General features: G+C 31.0%; 2 protein-coding genes and 1 pseudogene across 3 annotated transcripts in view; 1 reads left to right on the top strand and 2 right to left on the bottom strand.

Moving 5' to 3' along the window:
* Positions 1 to 21,482, bottom strand: part of RapGAP1 (Rap GTPase activating protein 1) — a 201,603-nt gene that overhangs the window by 100,059 nt on the left and 80,062 nt on the right. The gene's annotated exons all lie outside the window — the stretch shown is intronic.
* On the top strand, positions 5,588 to 6,340 carry LOC149058237 (uncharacterized; annotated as a pseudogene).
* On the bottom strand, positions 6,846 to 12,983 carry LOC149058238 (isocitrate dehydrogenase [NAD] subunit alpha, mitochondrial-like). The gene is made up of 2 exons (XM_089220581.1): positions 12,470 to 12,983; positions 6,846 to 7,564 (listed from the first exon to the last, which is right to left on the bottom strand). Exons 1-2 carry the CDS (start codon positions 12,981 to 12,983, stop codon positions 6,846 to 6,848), a joined length of 1,233 nt encoding a protein of 410 aa, XP_089076707.1.

The following is a 21,482-nucleotide window of genomic DNA, read 5'->3' on the forward strand; positions in this document are numbered from 1 at the left end:
TTGGCACGAATTCCAAAAGCAAAATAATTTGAACATATTTTCACATGTCAGTTGTCATACGCGTTAGCCGCATTACTGAATGACCGGTGTTTTAAGCGACAAAGTCGGAAAGTTTGAAGCCTTCAAAAACGTCTTTGAATAGTATATGTTTTGAACGAACAAATGGATATTAAAGTTACATTTCTATCCGTTTCACCAAATACGTGAATTGTATTTGAATTTCGTAGACAAATTTGAATAGTTTGATTTAAATACATTATACAACAATCGACAAAATTACAATCTATTATAATTTTGTTGTTTTTGTTGTTATTACTATCATTTTTATTGTCATTGGTACAATTCAACGGCGTCGTTGAACGTACACCTATATAGAAGTAAAAGACACGAAGGTAATTTTATTATAATATAACAGCACAGAATAAAGATAAATATAATTACGTAATATTATTAAATCGTGACACATGGTCGACGTCGAGAATGAACGGTTAAAATATATTACAGCGACGAACGAGACCAGCTAGTATTGGTTGGCGGAGGGTGGGGACACACAAAAATCGAATAAAGGCGCGGAACGCATAAAAATGTGAATTGCCCTGCTGGACAACGACGTGCGTTCTCGTTATGAAATTAAAGCGAAATATATAGTCTCCTCTAGCATTACTACACTTCATATCACATCACACCCACACACCTGCACACCCACATGATAAAATGTTAGGTATACCTTATACCTAAGTCCTATATTCTCCGCATAATCGTATATGAAACGCCTTTTATTCGGCCCATTTGTGTCGGCCTGTCGTCAAACTCGTTGTCTAGGTAAAAACTGTTTACTTAACCATCATCATTTTTGACCTACACTCCGTAGGTTGGAATTATATGTGATTATAGAATATCTTTTAATTAAGTAATGAATAATTTTGAACAAAAATAAATAAATTTTCAGGATAACATAAATATATAGCCAATAAAACACATAAGTTATTTGGAAAATAATAATTATATTAAATCATTTATAGTATGACAAATGGGTGTTGGTAAAGTGAGATTTTTTTTGTTTCTAGATTTTTACGATTGTAGACGTATAAGGAAAATCATTCCATCGTTTCGTGTGGCACTAAGTGTATCTTAATATCTTATACAATACCAGTTATTAGTTTATTACTTATTAAATATTTAGCATCTGAGACTAATCGTAGTAAAGTAAGTAAAATTGTCATCAAAATAAATTAATTGACCACCCTATACATTTATAGACAAATGTGAAGTCGATTTAATCAAAACTGTAATACAATTTTATACGTATTTCATAACTTGAAGGATTAAAGCTATTATGGTTGTATTATATCAAGAAAATAAGTATAGATAAAAGTGTAATTATCGTGTTATAGTTATTATAGATGCAAGTAGTAAACAACATGAATTTTTTAATTTTAATTTTTTCAATGTGTAGGTAATCTGTTTGAAAATTTTGGAATGGATGAACATTTTTGTTTATTCTTACGGATTCTTTGATTTTTTTTGTAAAACAACAGTTACGTCAATAACCTTTCACTCACTTATCGATCCTCTAGATTAACATTGGAAGTGTACGCGGATCTCATCGTTCGAAAAGATAAAAAGAAAAGAAAAAAAGAGCTCCATTACACGGTTCACGGTTGTGGGCGTTAAATATAATGCGAACTCCATAATATTATATAATATGGGTATATAGTATTATAATATATAATATATATATATATACGTATATAATATACTGTATAATATGTATAAAAAATTATCATACAATATGAAATATAATAATATTCGGTCCATTAACCGGTATCGTACGGTTAAACTATTATTGTTATCATCTTCACAAACTTATATTATATATATCGGAAGGAAGAGGGAAAAACATACATATTTATAACCAAATAGCATAAGCCTGTATAATATACACGCATGTGATGCTCCTATTAACCTATTATATAAGATCGTTTAATATAAAAGCCCGTAATATATAATAAATATAATAACGTTTTTGGTTAGGTATCGTGTAGGGGGAGGGTGTTTTTATTTGTGTTTATAAATCAGCGTCTGTTCGGTAGTTGAGTTGATTTTTTTCATGGGGATGTGTTGTAGACATGTTTATTAACTGAGTTAAAAAAAAAAAAAAATCCCCCTATTTACAATAATATACTAAAATGTGAAATTTTATTATGCCGCGGCTGAATAGAATATATACATATCTATTGTTATAAGTCAGTCGCCGAAAGGCATATTGTGTGTAACGGGCAATGCACATTTGGACCAGACAGAAATAAAAATATATTGAAAAATCACAACTAAGTTGTGCGAATTATTTATATTTTGTATTCATAACATTTTTAATTTATAGTACGAGTATTATTTAATTATTACTCAAGCGTCTTATTATCTAACACTGTTACGTAGTTTAATATTGATGTAAAATACAAATGTGAATAATTTATTTATTTAATTAAAATGAGTATATGAAATAACAAAGAATTTTCTCATAGCTCAATCATATTGATGCTATTTATAAGTATTGAGTTTATTTTTAATTTATATTAGACGGTAACATGTAAAAAAAGTAGATACTGTATTACTATAATGGCTATGTTCGCGGTATTTTTTTATCTTAACCACACCGCCAAAAACGTGCACCCTATCCAATTATATTGTTATTGGCCTATAATACCTATGCAGTATAGAAATCTAAGGGTTTTCTTGAATTTTATAATCAATTATAAAATATTTTAAGTAATTTGTGGTTTTAGCTCAACAAAATGTCGTCGCAGTGCACATGATTACAATAAATTAGTGAGTCGTAAATCGATCGGCGGCGAGATGAATTGAGACAAAATTGACGACAGCTGTTGTTTTAAGACTGATGACCAAAGTAAAATCTCGTGAAAACTCATTCATATCGAGCATACCGTGGTTACCGACATATACTTTTATAGAATACTACTAGAGAATTTGAGACCAAGAAACTACGTTTGAAAAGTTGTCACATGTACGCACTTACAGTATAGGCGCAAATAGCGTTTGATATTTAACTTAGCCAATAAAGTCCCCTTTATTTTCCACCATTGTGTCATGGGAACGATGAAATTCAAAAAAGGTTCCAAAAAAACCGCGACTTTTTTGTTTATGGATACTATGAAACGGTCGTCGCGTCCGTCTCTATGTTTCCACCGTGAAATGCTTGCTCCGTTTACGCGTGTTTTTTTCGTTTTACTAGTTAATAATAATATTATTGATAATACATAATTTTGTGTAGCGCGACGAAATTCTAATCCAAAATACCGACCTACAATCAACTTTTCTTGCGAGGCCATTCGCTAGTGCGTATTATATTATATAGAATTGTGCTGTGAAAAAACAAGTGTTGATAAACTCCGACCTGGCTATACGCCGACACATGAATCATATTTTTAGAGGATGAGATACGTGTTTTACGATGCGTCAAAGTATGATGCACAGTCTCCTATATAATACACAGCTAGGTTTAGTGGTTTGGGAACAGCTCACATCTCATCTACCATCATTATTGTTTAGAAATAATAATTTACTATAAATTATAATGACTGCAGATGAGATAGGCCGCAAAGGGCAATACTAGTAACTGTACCGTTTGTATTTTGGTTCACGGAAGAGCCGGTCCGAATGTTTATAGTATTCTGACGAAGATCAAAGGCTGTTTAAATATCATAACTATAGTCACATTCTGTTGCAAAAATATGACTGTCACATAGGTACACGTATCCCGGTGAATAACCCATGATGTACGCTGTACGAAATAAATAATATAATAATAATCATCAATCAATTTATTTTTTATACATATTTATTAAATTAATTAAATATATATATATATATATATTACTATTATTTATTGTGTCAAAAATCTGCATACTACCGGTTATATACCCCAATACCTGTATTAAATGTAGGTACAACACATTAAAATATACAATGACACATTATTAACTATATGATTTATGATGAATTAATTACAAATCGTAAAATATGATTCAGGAGTATCCAAGCATAACAAATTATGTCCTATTTAGGTACATGCTTAAACAATAAGATGTCATACACTAATTAATCGAAATATCAAAAGTTTATAACTTTTATATTCATACTTTCAGTTATAATGAGGAAAATTACATGTATGTCACTATTTCATTAATAGTATTTGGTCTATTCAGTTCTCAGCAATTTATCCAAAAATTTTGCATTTATTTTGTAATTTATTAGTACAAATAGATTTTGTATTTTAAACCGACGCATATCATAACACTTATGTGCTATAAATGCATTGCATATTATGGTCCAAACTTCAAGGTGTAACTCTGTCATTATATTTATATTGTAGTAATGAAGTACCCATGTTTAATAGAATACAGCTATAATAGCTATATACAGTATTGGATATCTTAATCTGTAGTCCACGATGTAGGTAAAAATCATCTGGTGTTTAATTATATTATTTTTACGTGTATTGGGTGTTGAATAATTGATTAATTATTATTTACTCTCTAGCCACTTGCGTCATGAACTACAATCAATATCGTTGTAGATTCTATGGTCGTTCAGCAAGTTCTGTTATTTAGTCGAGTAGCCGAGAGAAATAGTTTGTTTAAAGTCAGACGTGGTTAACTTATCAGCACCACCAACATAATTGATAAATAAACATTTTAAATGTTAGGCTTGTATAAATTCTTTGTCTAAGTTCAACTTTAATCGAATAAACTAACTGACATTAATTTATTCGAAAAATATTTCATTTCAACGTTACATCTTAAAAATACAATACCTGAACTATAAATTATTAGATTTAACAAATCAACAAAACATTTTTTTGAAGTAGCTTCTTCTTACTGGATATATTTCCACTTATGATTAAGCTCAGCGCTCCATTAATAGGAGATTGCAGTAGCTGCGAGATGATTGCATTTGTTAAAAACATGATATCTGTTATCATACTATATTATATCGAATGGCCTTTGTGAATTTATTTCGTCGGACGTTCAATGCGAACATATTCAGGTATCATCTAATATCATGAGTTATTGTGGTTATATAGTTATATAATATGTCATACGCGTATTGAAAGACAAAACACAATCCGTTAATTCCCGACGACAATCAGATTGATCGCATATTGAACGTCCATCAAGTGTATGACGATGAAAACAATCCACAAACAGTGGCGCATTTAAGGGGGGGCAACTGGGGCAAGTGCCCCGGGCGCCAGATTCCCAAAGTGCTAGGGGGCGGAAATTTTTTTACAGTTTACCACTACATAGAATTGAAATATTTATATTTTGTTTGATATAATTATTACACAAAATAGAAATAAATATTATAAATTAAACATAGACATTTTACTCATAATTCATTAGGTCTATGATTATAAACGGTTTTCATACGGGTCACGGCTGAACGGGATTGCGACGATCATGGATATAAATATCTATGATTTATTTATATATATATATATCGGTATATCACCCGTGGCGGCAATTACAATTTATCAGTTAATACAAGTTAAAAATAACATAATATCCATAAATATTTTCCCTATCGCCGACTGCCGAACGTTGTCGATCACTTATTTTATTTTTGTCAAATTGATGATATTCGTACAGATAAGGATTATGAACATTTTAAAAGAAATGCTATTGAAAAATGTGGAATTATAAACTTTAGAAATACTGAAAAGCGACAAAAAAAAATTAAAAAATTTAGTGATGATCATTCAACGGAAAGTATTGTAACTAATTTTAAAGTAAATACCTATTTTGTTATTTTAGATCAATTAAAGTCGGAATTGTTAAGAAGAAAAATTGCATACGACCACCTTTTAAAAAATTATAATTTTTTTTTTAAACTTACTAAAATGACAGCAGCAGACATAAGGATATCTGCTGAGCTTTTAAGAAATGAATATAATACAGATTTGGGATCTTCATTTCCCAATGAATGTATTCATTTTAGCAGTTATTTGAAAACCATATCTATTCCTCCGAAAAGTATTCAAGATATGTTAGTGTTCATAAGAAAAAATAATTTGAAGGATATCTTTCCATATATAGATATTGCTTTAAGAATGTTACTATGCACTCCAGTTAGTAACTGCTCAACTGAGAGATCATTTTCCGCCCTAAAACGTATTAAATCATATTTAAGATCAAACATAGGCTAAGAAAGAATATCTGCGTTAGCAATTATGAATATAGAATCTGATATCACTACATCAATAAGCTACGATGATATTATTCAAGAATTCGCACAAGACCGTTCACGACGAAAACTATAAGTACTTTTTTTAAATATCGTTTGTTGTAATGTATTATTAATTATTTTAAATATATTTATATTTATTATCTACAAAAAATATATTTTTTTTTCATTTATTAATTATAATTGTTTCAACAAAATGTTTGTTTTTACAAATTTTTTTTTCAAACAAAAATATTATATGTATATTTCTTGGGGAGGGGGGGGGGGCGCTTGTAAAATGTTACCCCAGGGCGCTTAACGTCTAAATGCGCCACTGTCCACAAAGGCCGTTAAATATATAGTAGTATGATAGATGTAATGATTTTAATATAATTTCGTTCACAATATCCTCACCTTAATGGCCAAAGTCGATCCTACTATATACTCGGTAAGAAACAGTTATGTACTTCAAAAATATGCTTTGTTAATTTGTTGAACTCGTAACTATATTTATATTCATAATTATTATAGTTTACAATAGTAGCGTTTGAAATGAAATAATGATGGGCTCAATGGTGAGTTTTCGGTGAATCAGAAACATCTTAACTTTCTTCTGACGTCGGTCTGCATAATGCGGGTTGCCAACCCGAATAGTCGCACTCTTCGCCGTCACTAATGGGTATCAAGTCCTCCAAGTTCTTGATAATGGCATCGGTAAATTGCGAGCAGGAAGCGTCGCCGCCCATATCCTGGGTACGGATGCCATGCTGGATGGTGTTTTCCAGGGCCATATCAATGCAGCGTCCGGTAACCACCATGCCTGCGTGATCCAACATCCACGCGGCTGCTCTAATGATGCCCGTGGGATTGATGACTGGTTCCTGACCACAAACCATTTTCCTGTTACCGCGGATATGGCTGTAGTTGCTATAACCGTAGTCACTCATGTTGCTGAACACGGACACCTTTGGACCGTACGCGACTGTGGGCACCGTAGCCGGGCCACCCGACATAGTGCCGCACACCGCGCCGGCGAAAGCGCCATACAGGCTGGTCGTCAGCAGCACGTCGTACCGGCCAGGGTTAGAGGTCACTTGAAGGCAGAACGAGTCGAGTTTCTCCTCGTTGTATTCCACATCCGGGTAGTTGGCGCTCACCTCTCGACAGGCCTTCATGAACATCCCGTCCGACAGTGGCATAACATTCGCCTTGTGAAGTACTGTGATTCGGGAGTGGCCGTGCTTGCATGCGTAGTCGAACGCCAACTTGGCCACGTCCACGGAGCTTTTTTTCGACACCGTTTTGATAGACTGCACGACGCCTGCGTGTTTATCGTATTATATAATGACCGCGTGATCGCATCGCTAGCTGCACATTATAGCTTACCTATTTATTATAAATTAAACGGGCGAGCCCAATTATAATAATATGTGGCACATAAAATAGTACGTGCATAATAGTTGTTGTGGAACATAAAAAAATATTATTAATACATATACATAAATATATATATATATTATAGGATGCTGTGGAGGTACAATAATATGGTAAGTGTGTAAGTTACTAAGATATAAATTAAATGAAATAACAGAATTACAAATAAAAAGATCGATATTAAAATAATTAACATGCTGCATAGATCTAATTAGAGGAGCGTTCTTACTATATTAAAAAGTGCGCTGGAATGGCACATAAAAAGTATCTGTCTGTCTAGTCGTATGACCAGATGATATGACTAAATGATAAATTTGACAATAGATCAAGACAGTAAATATATTTATTTAATAGTTTATCTTGTACAAAGCAAATATCATATTATCATATTATTTTACCATTCTGACTTTAAGAGTATCAAGGTTTAGATAAAATAATACAGGTTCATATTATGAAGTGTGAGGCAAAGTTTAATATTACACTTAATGTTTAAAAGTCTCAAGAGCGACTTTAGTAATATTATGTGAATACGTGGTAAACGGCTATGATCAATATATTAAATATAATAGTCTACCTTCCTACACACATCAAGAAACGAATGACTGATGAGCCCACCGTTGTCATTTTTTCATAAAACGCAAACTATATTATACATATAGGTAATATTATGTATATAATATTTATCATCGTTGTATAACACGTTTCGCCGAACCACCACCACTATCGCGGCCGATCGTTCTGTATTTCGTCGCGCCCCTTATATTTATACATTGTACACCGGCGAACCCAACTATTTGTACATTATAAAATATTATACATTTATGAGTTCTACCCCGCAAAGGTTTTCATTGATGCGAACACCCGCCCACCCTAACCGGAAACTAACTGTTTTGCGTGTCTCTGAGGACCCTTCACGCTTACACGAGTATCTTTTAGTCGGAGGGTTGCCGAATGCAACGTACCGTGATTACAAGAATAAGTTTAACTATGTACTGTTGTATATTTCGTACCATTTTTTCACTGTTCACCAACGCTAAATAATAATATTATATATCTAGGTAATGTAATATTTTATACTTACTATACCTATATTATACATAAGATCGTTACGACGGATAGAGCAAGATAAGAAACATTTGTAACATAATATGAACAAAATGTGAATGATATGGATTTAAAATCAAACTTCCGCCAAGCAATAATTATAGTACCTGAATTTAATCATTTATATTATTATTATAGTAGCAAAGTATTGAATATTATTTAGTACATTACCACAATATTTTGTTATCTAAGGAAAACATTATTTCAAATATATTTCTAGGATTGAATTACGTTTTGGATGTAGTAAATTAAATACGACGTGTTGAAGGGCAAAAGCGTTCTAGAGGTTCTTATAGAAGAAAATACGGAATACAAAAAGAGGATTCAATAATATATAATATTATTTATTAATAATAATATTGTGCGTTACATATAAGTTGAAACAAATTAAAGAACTGTTGTGATTACAGTTCATAAATATTAAGTGTCGATATTGTATTACAAACGTTAGGTTATTTTTAGATAGTTTTACAATAATTTAACTTAAGCGTATACGAAATGTGCTGTTTTTTTTTTATTAAATATATTTGACTTGACGCCATATGTCCATAGTCTATATATATTCTATATTATAATATTATATTGGTGTTTTATTTTTGGAAGTTGACCATCAACCGATTTTATTTATGAAATGCACCCCTATATCGATTGTTTTGAGTTGAACATTAATGCGTTTGTGAATTTATAATGAAACAATTGAACTAAAAGCTGTGTATTTTATCACCGATTCGATGACCTCGGTGATCTTTACACGCGTTCGAATTTTAATGTTAGTAAAACATTATATAAACCAGTTTAAAAATAAAAAATATATTTTTCCCCTCACTAGACACGGTAAAGGTTATGCAAATCTGAAAAACGCTCTGTCTAAAAACGTGAATTGCGCGTACATAGCGGAAACGCAGATTACTGTACGATTACTGTTCACGCACTGAATTCGACAATAAAATATGTAAATCTATATTTTTAAAGTGTACAATAGTATTAAAATATGTGAAAAATTTAAATTAATTTTTTTTTTAGACCATATTATATATATGTTGACGCGCGGTTGTGTATTATTACTTATTATACATTTTCTACACAAAAAAAAAAATAAATAAATAACGTCACAGATTAGTATTTTGTTTATAATAAAACACTACTACACTAAGTCACACCTTGGCTGGATAATATTTAGTGGCTGTATGTTATAACTTATAATACACAAATCGAATGAGTTCGATGTAGAACACTAACCGCGACGTTTATCCACCTTAATAAATGTTGAATTTGTTTTTATTATATTTAATTTTTATTAACACGCAATGGTGGCTCTGATGACAGTATATTATGTATAGAAGTTTAGAAAAACACAAATATATAATGTTTAAAATTGAGTTATTAATTAAACTTTGTCATTGGCGGTAAACAATTGCTAGAGTACCCAACACTCTTTAATTGTGCTATCTTCTGTTTCAAGCGTTTTCGTCGTTTCGTCGCTCGTTTAAAACTAAACCCAAATTATATCCCTCGGGTATCCCAATTATAAATTAAAGTAAAACAAACTAGTAAAATACAACTCTCTTTAATTTTTAAGGTTAAAGCAATATCTTCAAAAACTTTTGCTCTTTCTTCATGAATAGCATTTTTTTTGTTATATTAAACTTCCAATAAAAAATAAATAAATAAATAAACAAATAAAATAGAAAAAAGTAACATTAATAATTTTCTATTCGATATGAATAATAAAAATCTCTCGTACTCGTACAAGTAAACTTACACTAGAGATGTATATCTTGTAAATAAATTTTCATTACAAAAAGCTGCCAAAAGCAATAAGTTCTACACATAAAAAAATAATAGGTCAAACCAATACAAATCACAAAAGAAATGTATTTAACATTATTAAAAGATCTCGCATTAAAAGTATTTCGTTCAATCTTCATGGGAATGAAAAGAAACTAAAAATAAAATCTAATATCTATCACAAAATGTTGGTATTATTCTACAATAACTTTTATAAACCGCCATTTTGTCATTATTTATAGTTAAATCTAATAATTTAGAGAATGAGAGTCAACTTTTATAGTATTTAATATATTTTTTATTTTCGAAAGTATTATTGATTTTAAGTGACACGACATCATAATATTGTATAGCAACAGACGTGACCATTACGATTCTACTTTTCTGTTTTTGATGTTTTCGATGATTAATAAGTTTTCGTGTATTTATTTAAGGACTATTATTCATTTCTCTCACCAGAACGTTCCATTACCTTTTCTCTAGACCCACATCTCAGAAACATCCAATGTTTCATATTTCGTTACAAAGTTTTAACACTGATGGACCTACTAGCATCTTTTGGCAAAATTATTTTTAGCCAAAAATTATGTTTTACGTTTTTATATGGAATAGTTAACATATAACTACTGTTATTTGATATTATTTATGAGTGTATGGCCTGCAGTGACCGGTAGTACAAACGGAAATGAAAATATTGAGTATTTTCATTCGTGTGAAAGATCAATTTTAAATGATATAAATCTAAAATCAACATTATAGTAATATAATATGTATATAATACCACGCAGTTTCTAATTACAAAAAAAAGTAGTTTTAAAAGGGCACTGAGCAAAAATAAAAGAAATTTTACTCTTGACGGCGGAGTTACTCGTAATCAAAAAAATAAATTTCATTTAGGTCTCATAGCTGTAATATCTGTACTGAATAAAAAAAAATATTTGTAATAATTTTAACACGACGTGCACTCTGTTCAAAAGATATAAATCCGAAATTCCTGATTATCCGGCTTAATAAATTATAATGTGAAATTCATATTTGTCAAAACGATACTAACCGGTTGACTGACAAATGTTTGTCTGTAGGGGGTAGTTGCAGGGTCGAAATACATATTATGATTATAATCTATAACCACAGAGGACAGTGTCAGTATAATATTACAAGACGTATTAACGAATGATAATTATTATTTACCTATTATAGTGGCAAGTTACCTATACGAAATAATTGACCAGTCAAGTAAGACCTGATAGGTAATATGAATTGTAATCAACGATTACGCGATAATCGCCGACGGAATAAATTTATTTTATGTAACTATTCGTATGTATAGACCAATTAGATCAGCGGTCCTCAATACGCGGCCCAATATCAAATTTAATGTAGCCCACTTTAAAATTAAAAGTACATTTTAAAATCCAAAATCCAAAGTTTAAGAAAAAAATTTATGTCATTCATGAACTTTTCCTATATACTTCAATAAAAATATACTTCCTAACAAAATATAATATCCCGTCCATTTTATATTTTATTATTATCATTTATTTTTTTTTACTTTTTTTTATTTTTTTACTATTCTTCACTATATTCAGTGAATAGTTGTAAATTTTCATACTTTTAATTATTATCATTAAATCATGAATAATATCATTGTCGAATAGTTTTTTTCAATCAAGCCAAACCAAGCACTGCTCTTATGTACTCGTTTTCCGCCATCTATTATTGTGCTTATTATTGTAAAAATATTTCACTCGGATTGTAGAAAATAAAATAAACATGAGGGGGAAAAAGAATGTAAGCGGCCCCCAATATAGTGATTTCGTCAAAAAAAATATATTTGGCCTTTTCTAAAAGCCTATAGTGAGGACCGCTGGTATATATAGACGACGATCGTGGTTATTACCCGCGGACACGAGGTGCTCGATTTCAGAGTATTCGCCGCTCACGTTGTCGCGGATGTTTATCAGGTTGACGGGACCGTACGGCTCGTGGCCGACAACAGAATTGAACTTGCGCACGCCGACGAACGCGTTGAGCGCCTTGTTGAGCGCCAACGAGTCTGACGAAGCCGAGTCGTTGTGTCCGACGGCCGAGTCCTTGGCGCAAAGCACTAGTCCCGTTTCGTGCGCGGAACTCAACACTTTTGGATTCACCGTCATCCGGTCGGTCTTATAGTCCCGGTACACGCCCAGCGTTTGATAGTCCCATTCCACCGGCACGAGGGCCGCTTTGAAGATTTTCCGAACGGCCGCGCACACCACCGGCCCGGTGCCGTGTCCCTCGATTAACGTCACGCGCAGTGGCCGCTGATGCTCGTTGCCGTTGTTGGCACTGCTCACGCGCACATTGGGATACAGGTTAGGCGATGACAACCGGTAATGGCCAATCCTGCTAAACGTTTTGACCAATGCACACATCTCGATCACTGCAGTATTTTCGATAGTACGAGCAACGAAAATCGCAAAAAACCGTTTTGATGATCGTCACGATTGTACGCGAATGTCGAAACAACACAAATAATGATGTTATTACGTCTGAAATAACTGTGTATTTATATGTATGTATATGTATATAATATATTTGTTTTTGTTCTGTTGCAGGTACCAACGAAAACTAAGAATAACGACAGACGCCTTGACGACAAGAGACGAAGTAATAATAATATTATATCGTCGAACTGACGGTTAAAAAAAAAATATTACATTTCTAATATTATTTTTAACCAAACTATGCATTTTCTTATTTATAATAAAAACATTTATTCAAACGGAAAATCCTGAAGTTTTTTAATTGCAAGAAATTATAAAAAAACCCCTAATTACTCTAATTACTGACGTGTATTAAAGTCAGTAGCGAATTAGGTTGATTATAGGAAGGTAGTGTTGAAATTTCATCTGAATAGTGTAATTTAAATGTCAAATAATTAAAAATAAAATACGTTATAAAATAAAAGCAAAGTAAACACTAATATTGTTTTGCAGGTTTTTAATAGAAATTTACTAATTTATAGAACCATTCTGTTGTATATAAATCAAGAGAGATTACTGGATAAAAATAAAATGCTAACATTTAGATTTATGAGGTCAAAGGACAATAAAAAAAAATCTCATTCAGAAACAAATAATAAAGTATTTTATTGGTGTTTACCATACGACTATTTAATATTATATTTACGTATTTCAATGAGTTATTATTGTGCTTGGGATAAGAACGTTAAATACCATTAAATCAACGTTAGGATTTACGTAATCAATGACGACTTATGTATAGTATACGTCAATAGAATCAAATGAACTTCCCTTTTCGTGATATTCTGATTTATTGGAAAAATACATTTTCAACATTAGGTGCATTATTATTATTGTTGGACACTACAGTGGGGTAACTAATCCGTCTGTTGTACTTGTATAGTTTCTTATTAACTTGAGTAAAATATATTGTAACAGACAACAATGTGTATGTACCTACATATAAGGTACCTACATATAACGAGGGAAATGAACTTTTTACTCTTTTGTGCTATCAATTTGATAAATCAAAAATATATAGGTTAAACTTCTCATAATAATAAAAATATACATATTATAAAATTCCACTACACTTCAACATTTCAGTGGTCAAAAGTTAAAAAGTACATTTTTGAATATAATCAATTATGGGCACGATGATAGGTTTTATACACTTACGTTTTTCATTATTATAATCGGTTTATAACACAATAACATATCAAAATAAAGTAGCATAAATAATAATATAATATGTAAAATACCACACCATTTAAGACATGCATTTTTTATATTATAGTATATTGATTAACCTGCAGCTATAGGTATCTTTGTAACAATATTATGTAAGGCTGTTGTAAGCATTAACAGTAATGTATATAATATATGCAATAATTAGTGTTTAATATTGTTTACCAATTTACTAAATATAATTTACTCAAGACCCATAATATAGAAATGTTTGGAACCATTGTTACTTTTTTGTTTAACCGTAATCAAAATACTATTAATAATACTAGTATTTTTAACCAATGATTTATGATTATGATTATACGTTTTTACTTTGTTTTCGCAACAAAACTAAAAGGTTTACGATTTTAGTTTTTAACTATGCTTGGCCACACTCAAAAATGAATTTGTGTGTTGCAGCGTTCAGAATACTTCCTAACAATTCAAAAACGTCAAGAAATAGTTTTCTATGATTCATTGTATACAATACGAATAAAATATCAACAAAAATTGAATTTCTAAGAATCCAAAAAAAGTTTTTAAACTAAAGAATACATATAAGTATATGCGATGTGGACTATAGGCACCTAAGTACAATACACTTTAATTATTTTATCATTTAGGTTATAGTGTATATATGTATATTCATACTATAATATTTGATAGTGTTATCCAGAATAATTGTATTTCTATTACAATAGTGAACGTTTAGTATATTTTTTAATACTTAATTAAAATAAACATTAAAATTCTGACATTTTATATACATGATATTTGAAAAATATACATTCGCTTTCTGTAAATTGTACTGTGTTTTAAGTATATTATTATTGCAGCATTTTTAATTTTACTGCTTGGCTATCTTGTAAATTTTTTGAAATTGATTAAACATTAAACTAACATTACTCGCAGAATAAACAATCTAATGCACGTAATTGAATCTCAAAAAAAAAGACGAGCTTCATCGCCACCAAATTAATGGTTATAAACTGTTGATAAAACAAATGTTTTCCCTAATAATAGGAACACTGTATCCGACTGTTTTATAAACGATCGAATATTTCTCACAGGTCTGACAGCCACAGAAACCACTAACATTTGCTACCGCTGAAATACGACTTTTCATCGAATTAAATTCTTTTATCTACGAAATCGCTAAAATTTTGAACAAAATAATTTTACAATGACACTTTTAACCATTTTGATAAAATATTTTGAATTGTAAAAAAATATGTCGTAGGTACATAATTGTTTAAAAATGTTAATAAGATAGTTTATAATCTTTAATTTATTTATTCCGTTGCTTTTATCTTCATTATTCGATATTAAATTTAATTAATTACAATAGATTTGGCTACTATAGTTTAAAAAAAAAATAAATACACAAGCTTCTATAGAAACTGTTAATTATGGTATTAAAATTCCATTTTATAAATATTTAAACACCTATGTGAGAAAATAATAAGTTGAAAGTTATTTGAAAACATTTATGTTTGTAATCACTAATTAATAATTACCAAATAACAGGGAAATTTCAAATTAGTATTTTAATTCATTTTCCTTCGTATCAGCTATAAAATATAATTCATACAATAACTTTTTTGTTCTCTGGTGTTATAAATTTTTCATAACCCATTTTCTCATAGTATTAAAATCACATCAAGTCCTCCCCCCACGGATTATAAAAATAAAAAACCTGAAGCGCTTATAGGTATATTCTTTCTTCTTTTATCGGTCTTCGTCCTCTTAATGAAATTATTACAATAACTATATCCTTCATAAAAGAATTATTCTTACATTGTCTTATACATATGTATATGTATGTGCGCTAAACATATTATTATAATTATTATTATTACTGTACCTATTACTGGCGCCGCCCATATATCTCATGATGTTGAATATCGTTAAATGAATCTCATAGGGGTGAAGTATCACGTGTTACTTATAACATATAACTTGAGTGATATTGAGAAGGTCGAGAGACAATTTTTAAGCATAGAAATAAGTTTAATTTTTTTTTTATTATTAATGAGAACTGTTGACAAATAGAACCGTTATGCAAATATAGTCGTGACACCGCCCCATACTGCAACACTGACGTGTTGTCTGGCAGACTGTTGTGAAAAAAGACACGAACGATTGTATCATTTTCGGTTTGTTTAATTCTTTATTATTATTATTTTTTTTTCACAATAATGTTACGTGTATATAAAGAACAGGAAACTATACTGGTTTCAAAGGCTTGCCCCGTAGAAGAATTTCCGTTTTATATATCCCATCTCTATCATGTGATACATTGGGATTTTATACTTAGGTACTAACACCTCAGTCGATCATTTGTAATGAAATTATGTTGTGAAATATAAAAATAAATAATAATAATAATAATAAAAACTGTTCACTGTTATTTAACATTTACTGTCTTTATAATATGTATATAATACATATTATATACTTCGATTCTTCATGCAAAAGATCTTCCTCAACAACGGTACTATAACAATTTTTTTTTAAATTATAGACATATATACACAATATACAATAGGTATAGGTATTAACCACCATAGTTATGAGCATTAACGTGTGAACCCAAATTGTATTTAATCATCGTATAATACGTTTAAAGTAGGAATGTGATAAAAACAATTTAATTATATCATATTTTAAAGTCCAGACTTTTACAGCTGTTGATGACCGTAAATTAATTCCTAGAATCTTACTAAAAAATCTCGCTGGTACTCGTGTTACACAATCATAACACATATAGTCGTATTACTAATCACGGTTTGCTGTAATCGTCATTCGATTGATTTGGTTATCGTGTATATAGACATACAGTACGAACTCACGGCCCTTATTATATTAAAGGTTCGATTTCACCGTCAATGAGTAATATCGTATAGTTTGGATAATATTAGATACCTATACCTAAGTATATTATGCTTATCGAGCGGTAAAAAGCCCGGTTGATATCATGTACTCGCACGCAAATAAATAAAAAAAAAATAAGTACCTAATAAAAATCCAAATTATTATACCATAAATAATATAAATTCGCAATTTTTATGGAGAACCCGTCACGAAGTCGTAAATGTATGGGTAAGGGGAAGGGGATGATTCGAAACGGACGATGCCGAGGTATACATTGTGTACACATTATATAGACGATACTGTATGATGTATTATAATAGTATAATGTACCGTATAAACGGCGTGGTAGTTCCTATTGTACGTCCGGTTTACCGAACGTAACCGACTAACCATTTGGTGACAGCAGCAGTAGACGATTAAAGCTCGGGCCCACGTACACAAATTATTAACTGAAAGCAAAAAAAATAAATCGTTGGTTGCGCGCTCGCAGCAGCGGAGGATTTGTCATCCGTATGGGATTAAGTCTGTGTAGCGTGAAAGGGAGGGGAATCGAGGAACACGATGAATGTAGACCATATTATTGTCATGTGACAATCAGAGGTGGCTCGCAAACATAATAATTGGAGATGGTGGCAGATATTTTCAAAATTATTCTGTGAAAACTTATTTCATAATCGAGACTACCTATACAAGACGCATAATCTACGTACCTAATAACTAATAATCTTATTATAATTTTGTACAGCGCTCATCCCATTTCATAATAATAATCAGGTAATAAATAAATAATAATATTTAGAATGTCAAATTATTAAATGTGCAATAAATATCTATGTGATATGAACTGTTTGAATTTCAGTAATCTACGTATATTATAAAATTACTTCAATTTTATTTTGTTGATAATATTGCGTATCGTCTAATATCACTGACTGATCATAAAATATTAACGACTACCACCGACTTTCTGAGGTAATATGTTTTCCGTTTCATTTAATCATATATTTTCGCCCCTCTCTTAAATTTTTATCTGTACCCGTCAACAGAGACACGATATTATTCACCTCACTTGTGATGGGAGATGATGGTGATGGGCCACACCACGAAAAGTAATGACTAATAATGGCTTCACAGAGGTTGATATAATCTCAATTATCAATTATTAAAATCACCAAAGTTTAAAGAAAAAAAATACATAAATAGTTATGCAATATTTTGAATGTTATAAATATTAAATATAAAGTAAAAACATAATATAATTATATAAATAATTAATAAATATTGTGAAGAAATATTAAAATAAAAAATATGTATTTGAATATTTATATTTCTGTTTCCTCCGCTATTTTATAAAAGATAAAACCTTTTCAAAGTATTGTCTATAATAGAATGGCTCGACTAATTGAATTATGATCGAATTCTGTGCTTGTCAACGTTGTTGCAATTTACTCATGCCAATTTCATAGTAACCTATCTTTTTTTTACTACACCATAATATGTAAAACGATATCGGTCAAATCGTATGTAAAAAATATTAATTGAAGAACTGGCAATTTTTTGTTTTCTGAAAAAATAAATTACAGAAAAGACAAAGAGGATTACGATGGGCTCAAATTATGTCGTAATTGACCTCTCTATCACACTTCTGGTCCTTAACACATGGACAAAAGAGATATTTGCCATCAATGGCAATAATTAAATGTGACGGTCGCTGTAGTGGTATATTATTGTGCTGTATATATTATAAAAAGACACACACGTCTTTCGCCGGTTATTGTTAATAAAGTAGGTATAGGTATAATCGTATATAGAATAGGTATATTCATATATATATATATATATATATATATATATATATATGAATACATACATATTACATATATGACAATATGTAGTCATTATATTGTTTAATTCGTACACAATACAATGTTTTTTATTATTATAATTATTATTGTTAGTAATTTTTTGTCCCCTAAGTATTCAACCGGACCTCGCGTGCAAATATTGAGTTTAAACGGCTGGTGACGTGACTGACCGAGGGTTGTCATCGTGCATTAAACTATTATCAGCTGCGCGTGACCGACTAAGTCCAAAATAATGATACCGATAACAGCGATTCGGCGATTATAATATCGCGGTGACGAGGTGGTATATAATCACCTATATAAATATGAAAGGCAATTTATTTGTCCCATATTTTTCTGAGTATTGTTTAATGTTGATTTTTAGTAACTTTTATTTTGATGAAAGTATAAGGTCCGTATTATGTTATATGGTTGAAAAAATATCAAAATTGTTGCTTTGAAAAAGCTTGATGGTTTTTGACATAATATAACTTAAGTAGCGGTATTGTTGAAATCGATCCTATTGATATCAGTTAACAATTTATTGGTGTAATATTCGTTACGGTTTAGGTACATACTGCTGGTTTGATTGAATATTAGCAGTTTTTAATTGTATAATACCGATGCTCAGTTATATTTTATTTTATTAATATATTAATATAACGGTTAAAAAAAAAAATACATTTTTAGACTACTATTAACTCCATCTATGTCCAAGTGTATAATACGTATAGTCAAATACGTAAAACATATTTTAATTTTAAACCTCCAAGTCGTAACTAGTCGGGTATGCTAAATTTATATAATATACGACACTGACGTGTACATACAGTAACGTATAGTTTCATGAATTACAAACCTACAAAAAATGGATAGGCGTATTTGATGACGTTATTGTGGCTGTATCTGCAGACACGCGGTAACGGTTTTCCAACCGCGTTTCAAAAGTATGAATGATATCAATCGGGAAAAAATGTATAGACCATAATAATAGTGTTGGACTCGCTGAGGGACATCCTGCAGTGCAGTGCGTACAATTTATTATAAGTATGCGTGCGATAGGTATATATAATCCGGTTGTCACTCGTGTGCATAAATTATATTATTACTATTTTATTCCATATTATAATCTCGAAGGATCATCGCCAAGTCGCGGAGTCCGGATGCTAAAATAAATTGACGTATCCAACAATAACATTATCGCGATGATGCTCTTGCGTGTGCAGCCGTATATTTTGTCGTCGTCGTTGTCGTCATCGTCGTCGTCACGCGTTTTAACGACGAAGCCCCCTTCGACTGGCCGCTGTCCCTGGACGGGGTCGAAATCCGTTCGCACAATGCACGTCAAACCACCACCATCGCCGCCATTCGATGGGGTAGGTGACGACGACTGCTGATTGACGTATAATACTATATTATCATTATAATATATATCATGTGTAATAATTCAACACACGCCAACGGATTATCGTTTATATACGCGCGCGGCGGTGGTGGCGTGTTCGCTGCAGTGTCGTGTTTGCGTCACACACGTAGAAATAATATTATGTATGTGCCATACGCTCGTGTACAATGTAATAATAATAATAATAATAATAATATGATATAATATTGTGTAATTGTGCAGCCGCTTCCGAATCCTCATTTAATCCAAAAAAATAACACGTGTATATTACAGTACCCCTTCATTCCCACCCCGCTAACGCATCCGCCCGAGCTCATCCCAAACCCCGCCGAACGTGTTTTCAGAATAGTCGCCTCGGTATATTTGTATACTTACATGTGTATACGTTATAATTGAATAGTGATTGTAGGGATACCAGTTGAGGTGGGGAGGTGTTGAGAATTATAATTGAAAACTGCATATGAAACAGTCAGTGATTATGCGCTCGGAATCTTGTTCAACTTACAATAATTATACTTATTAAATATAATTTTACCTCATATAAATTATGATGTGGCAGTTTGTTGATTTTGAATTCAAGTTTCAACCTAATAACTTAACTAGACACTATTGAGGTATCAGTTGTAATAACTTGGTATTCTTAAGTTAATTTAAAAATAATAATACGTACATATATAATCATGGGTTGGCTGGTTATCATGACCAAGTTACATACATATCTATATTAGTTAGATATTAGTGGATATTACTATACGTCTATACTTAAAATTACAATAAATTTGTTTTGTAAATTTTATTTTTGTCTATTTTGTATCTTATTACAAAATATCATTTCATGTATTTGGCATAATATGTTGTGGTTAAAATTTACTGACTACAAAATTAAATCAGCGTACATCGTTCAGTAAGGATTTTAAATGCAAATTCGATTCACGTATATATCACATACTTACTAAATTACTAAATTAGTTTAAGTATGTATCACTAGCCAACTGTTGCCTAAGAACCATTTGGGACACTCGTTCGGCACACTATACTGGGCTAAGCCATAGTGCAGAC

The sequence above is a fragment of the Diuraphis noxia genome, unplaced genomic scaffold (genome assembly GCF_037042655.1).
Source record: "Diuraphis noxia isolate RWA-SAM2 unplaced genomic scaffold, SU_Dnox_SAM2 contig0002, whole genome shotgun sequence".
NCBI lineage: Eukaryota > Metazoa > Arthropoda > Insecta > Hemiptera > Aphididae > Diuraphis > Diuraphis noxia.

What these genes read in the sequence shown, in the direction of transcription:
- LOC149058238 (XM_089220581.1), bottom strand. Translation starts at nt 12,983, where the DNA reads ATGTGTGCATTGGTCAAAACGTTTAGCAGGATTGGCCATTACCGGTTG. An exon ending in CGAGCACCTCGTGTCCGCGG is followed by an intron (nt 7,565 to 12,469) that starts GTAATAACCACG and finishes ATAAACACGCAG; the next exon opens with GCGTCGTGCAGTCTATCAAA.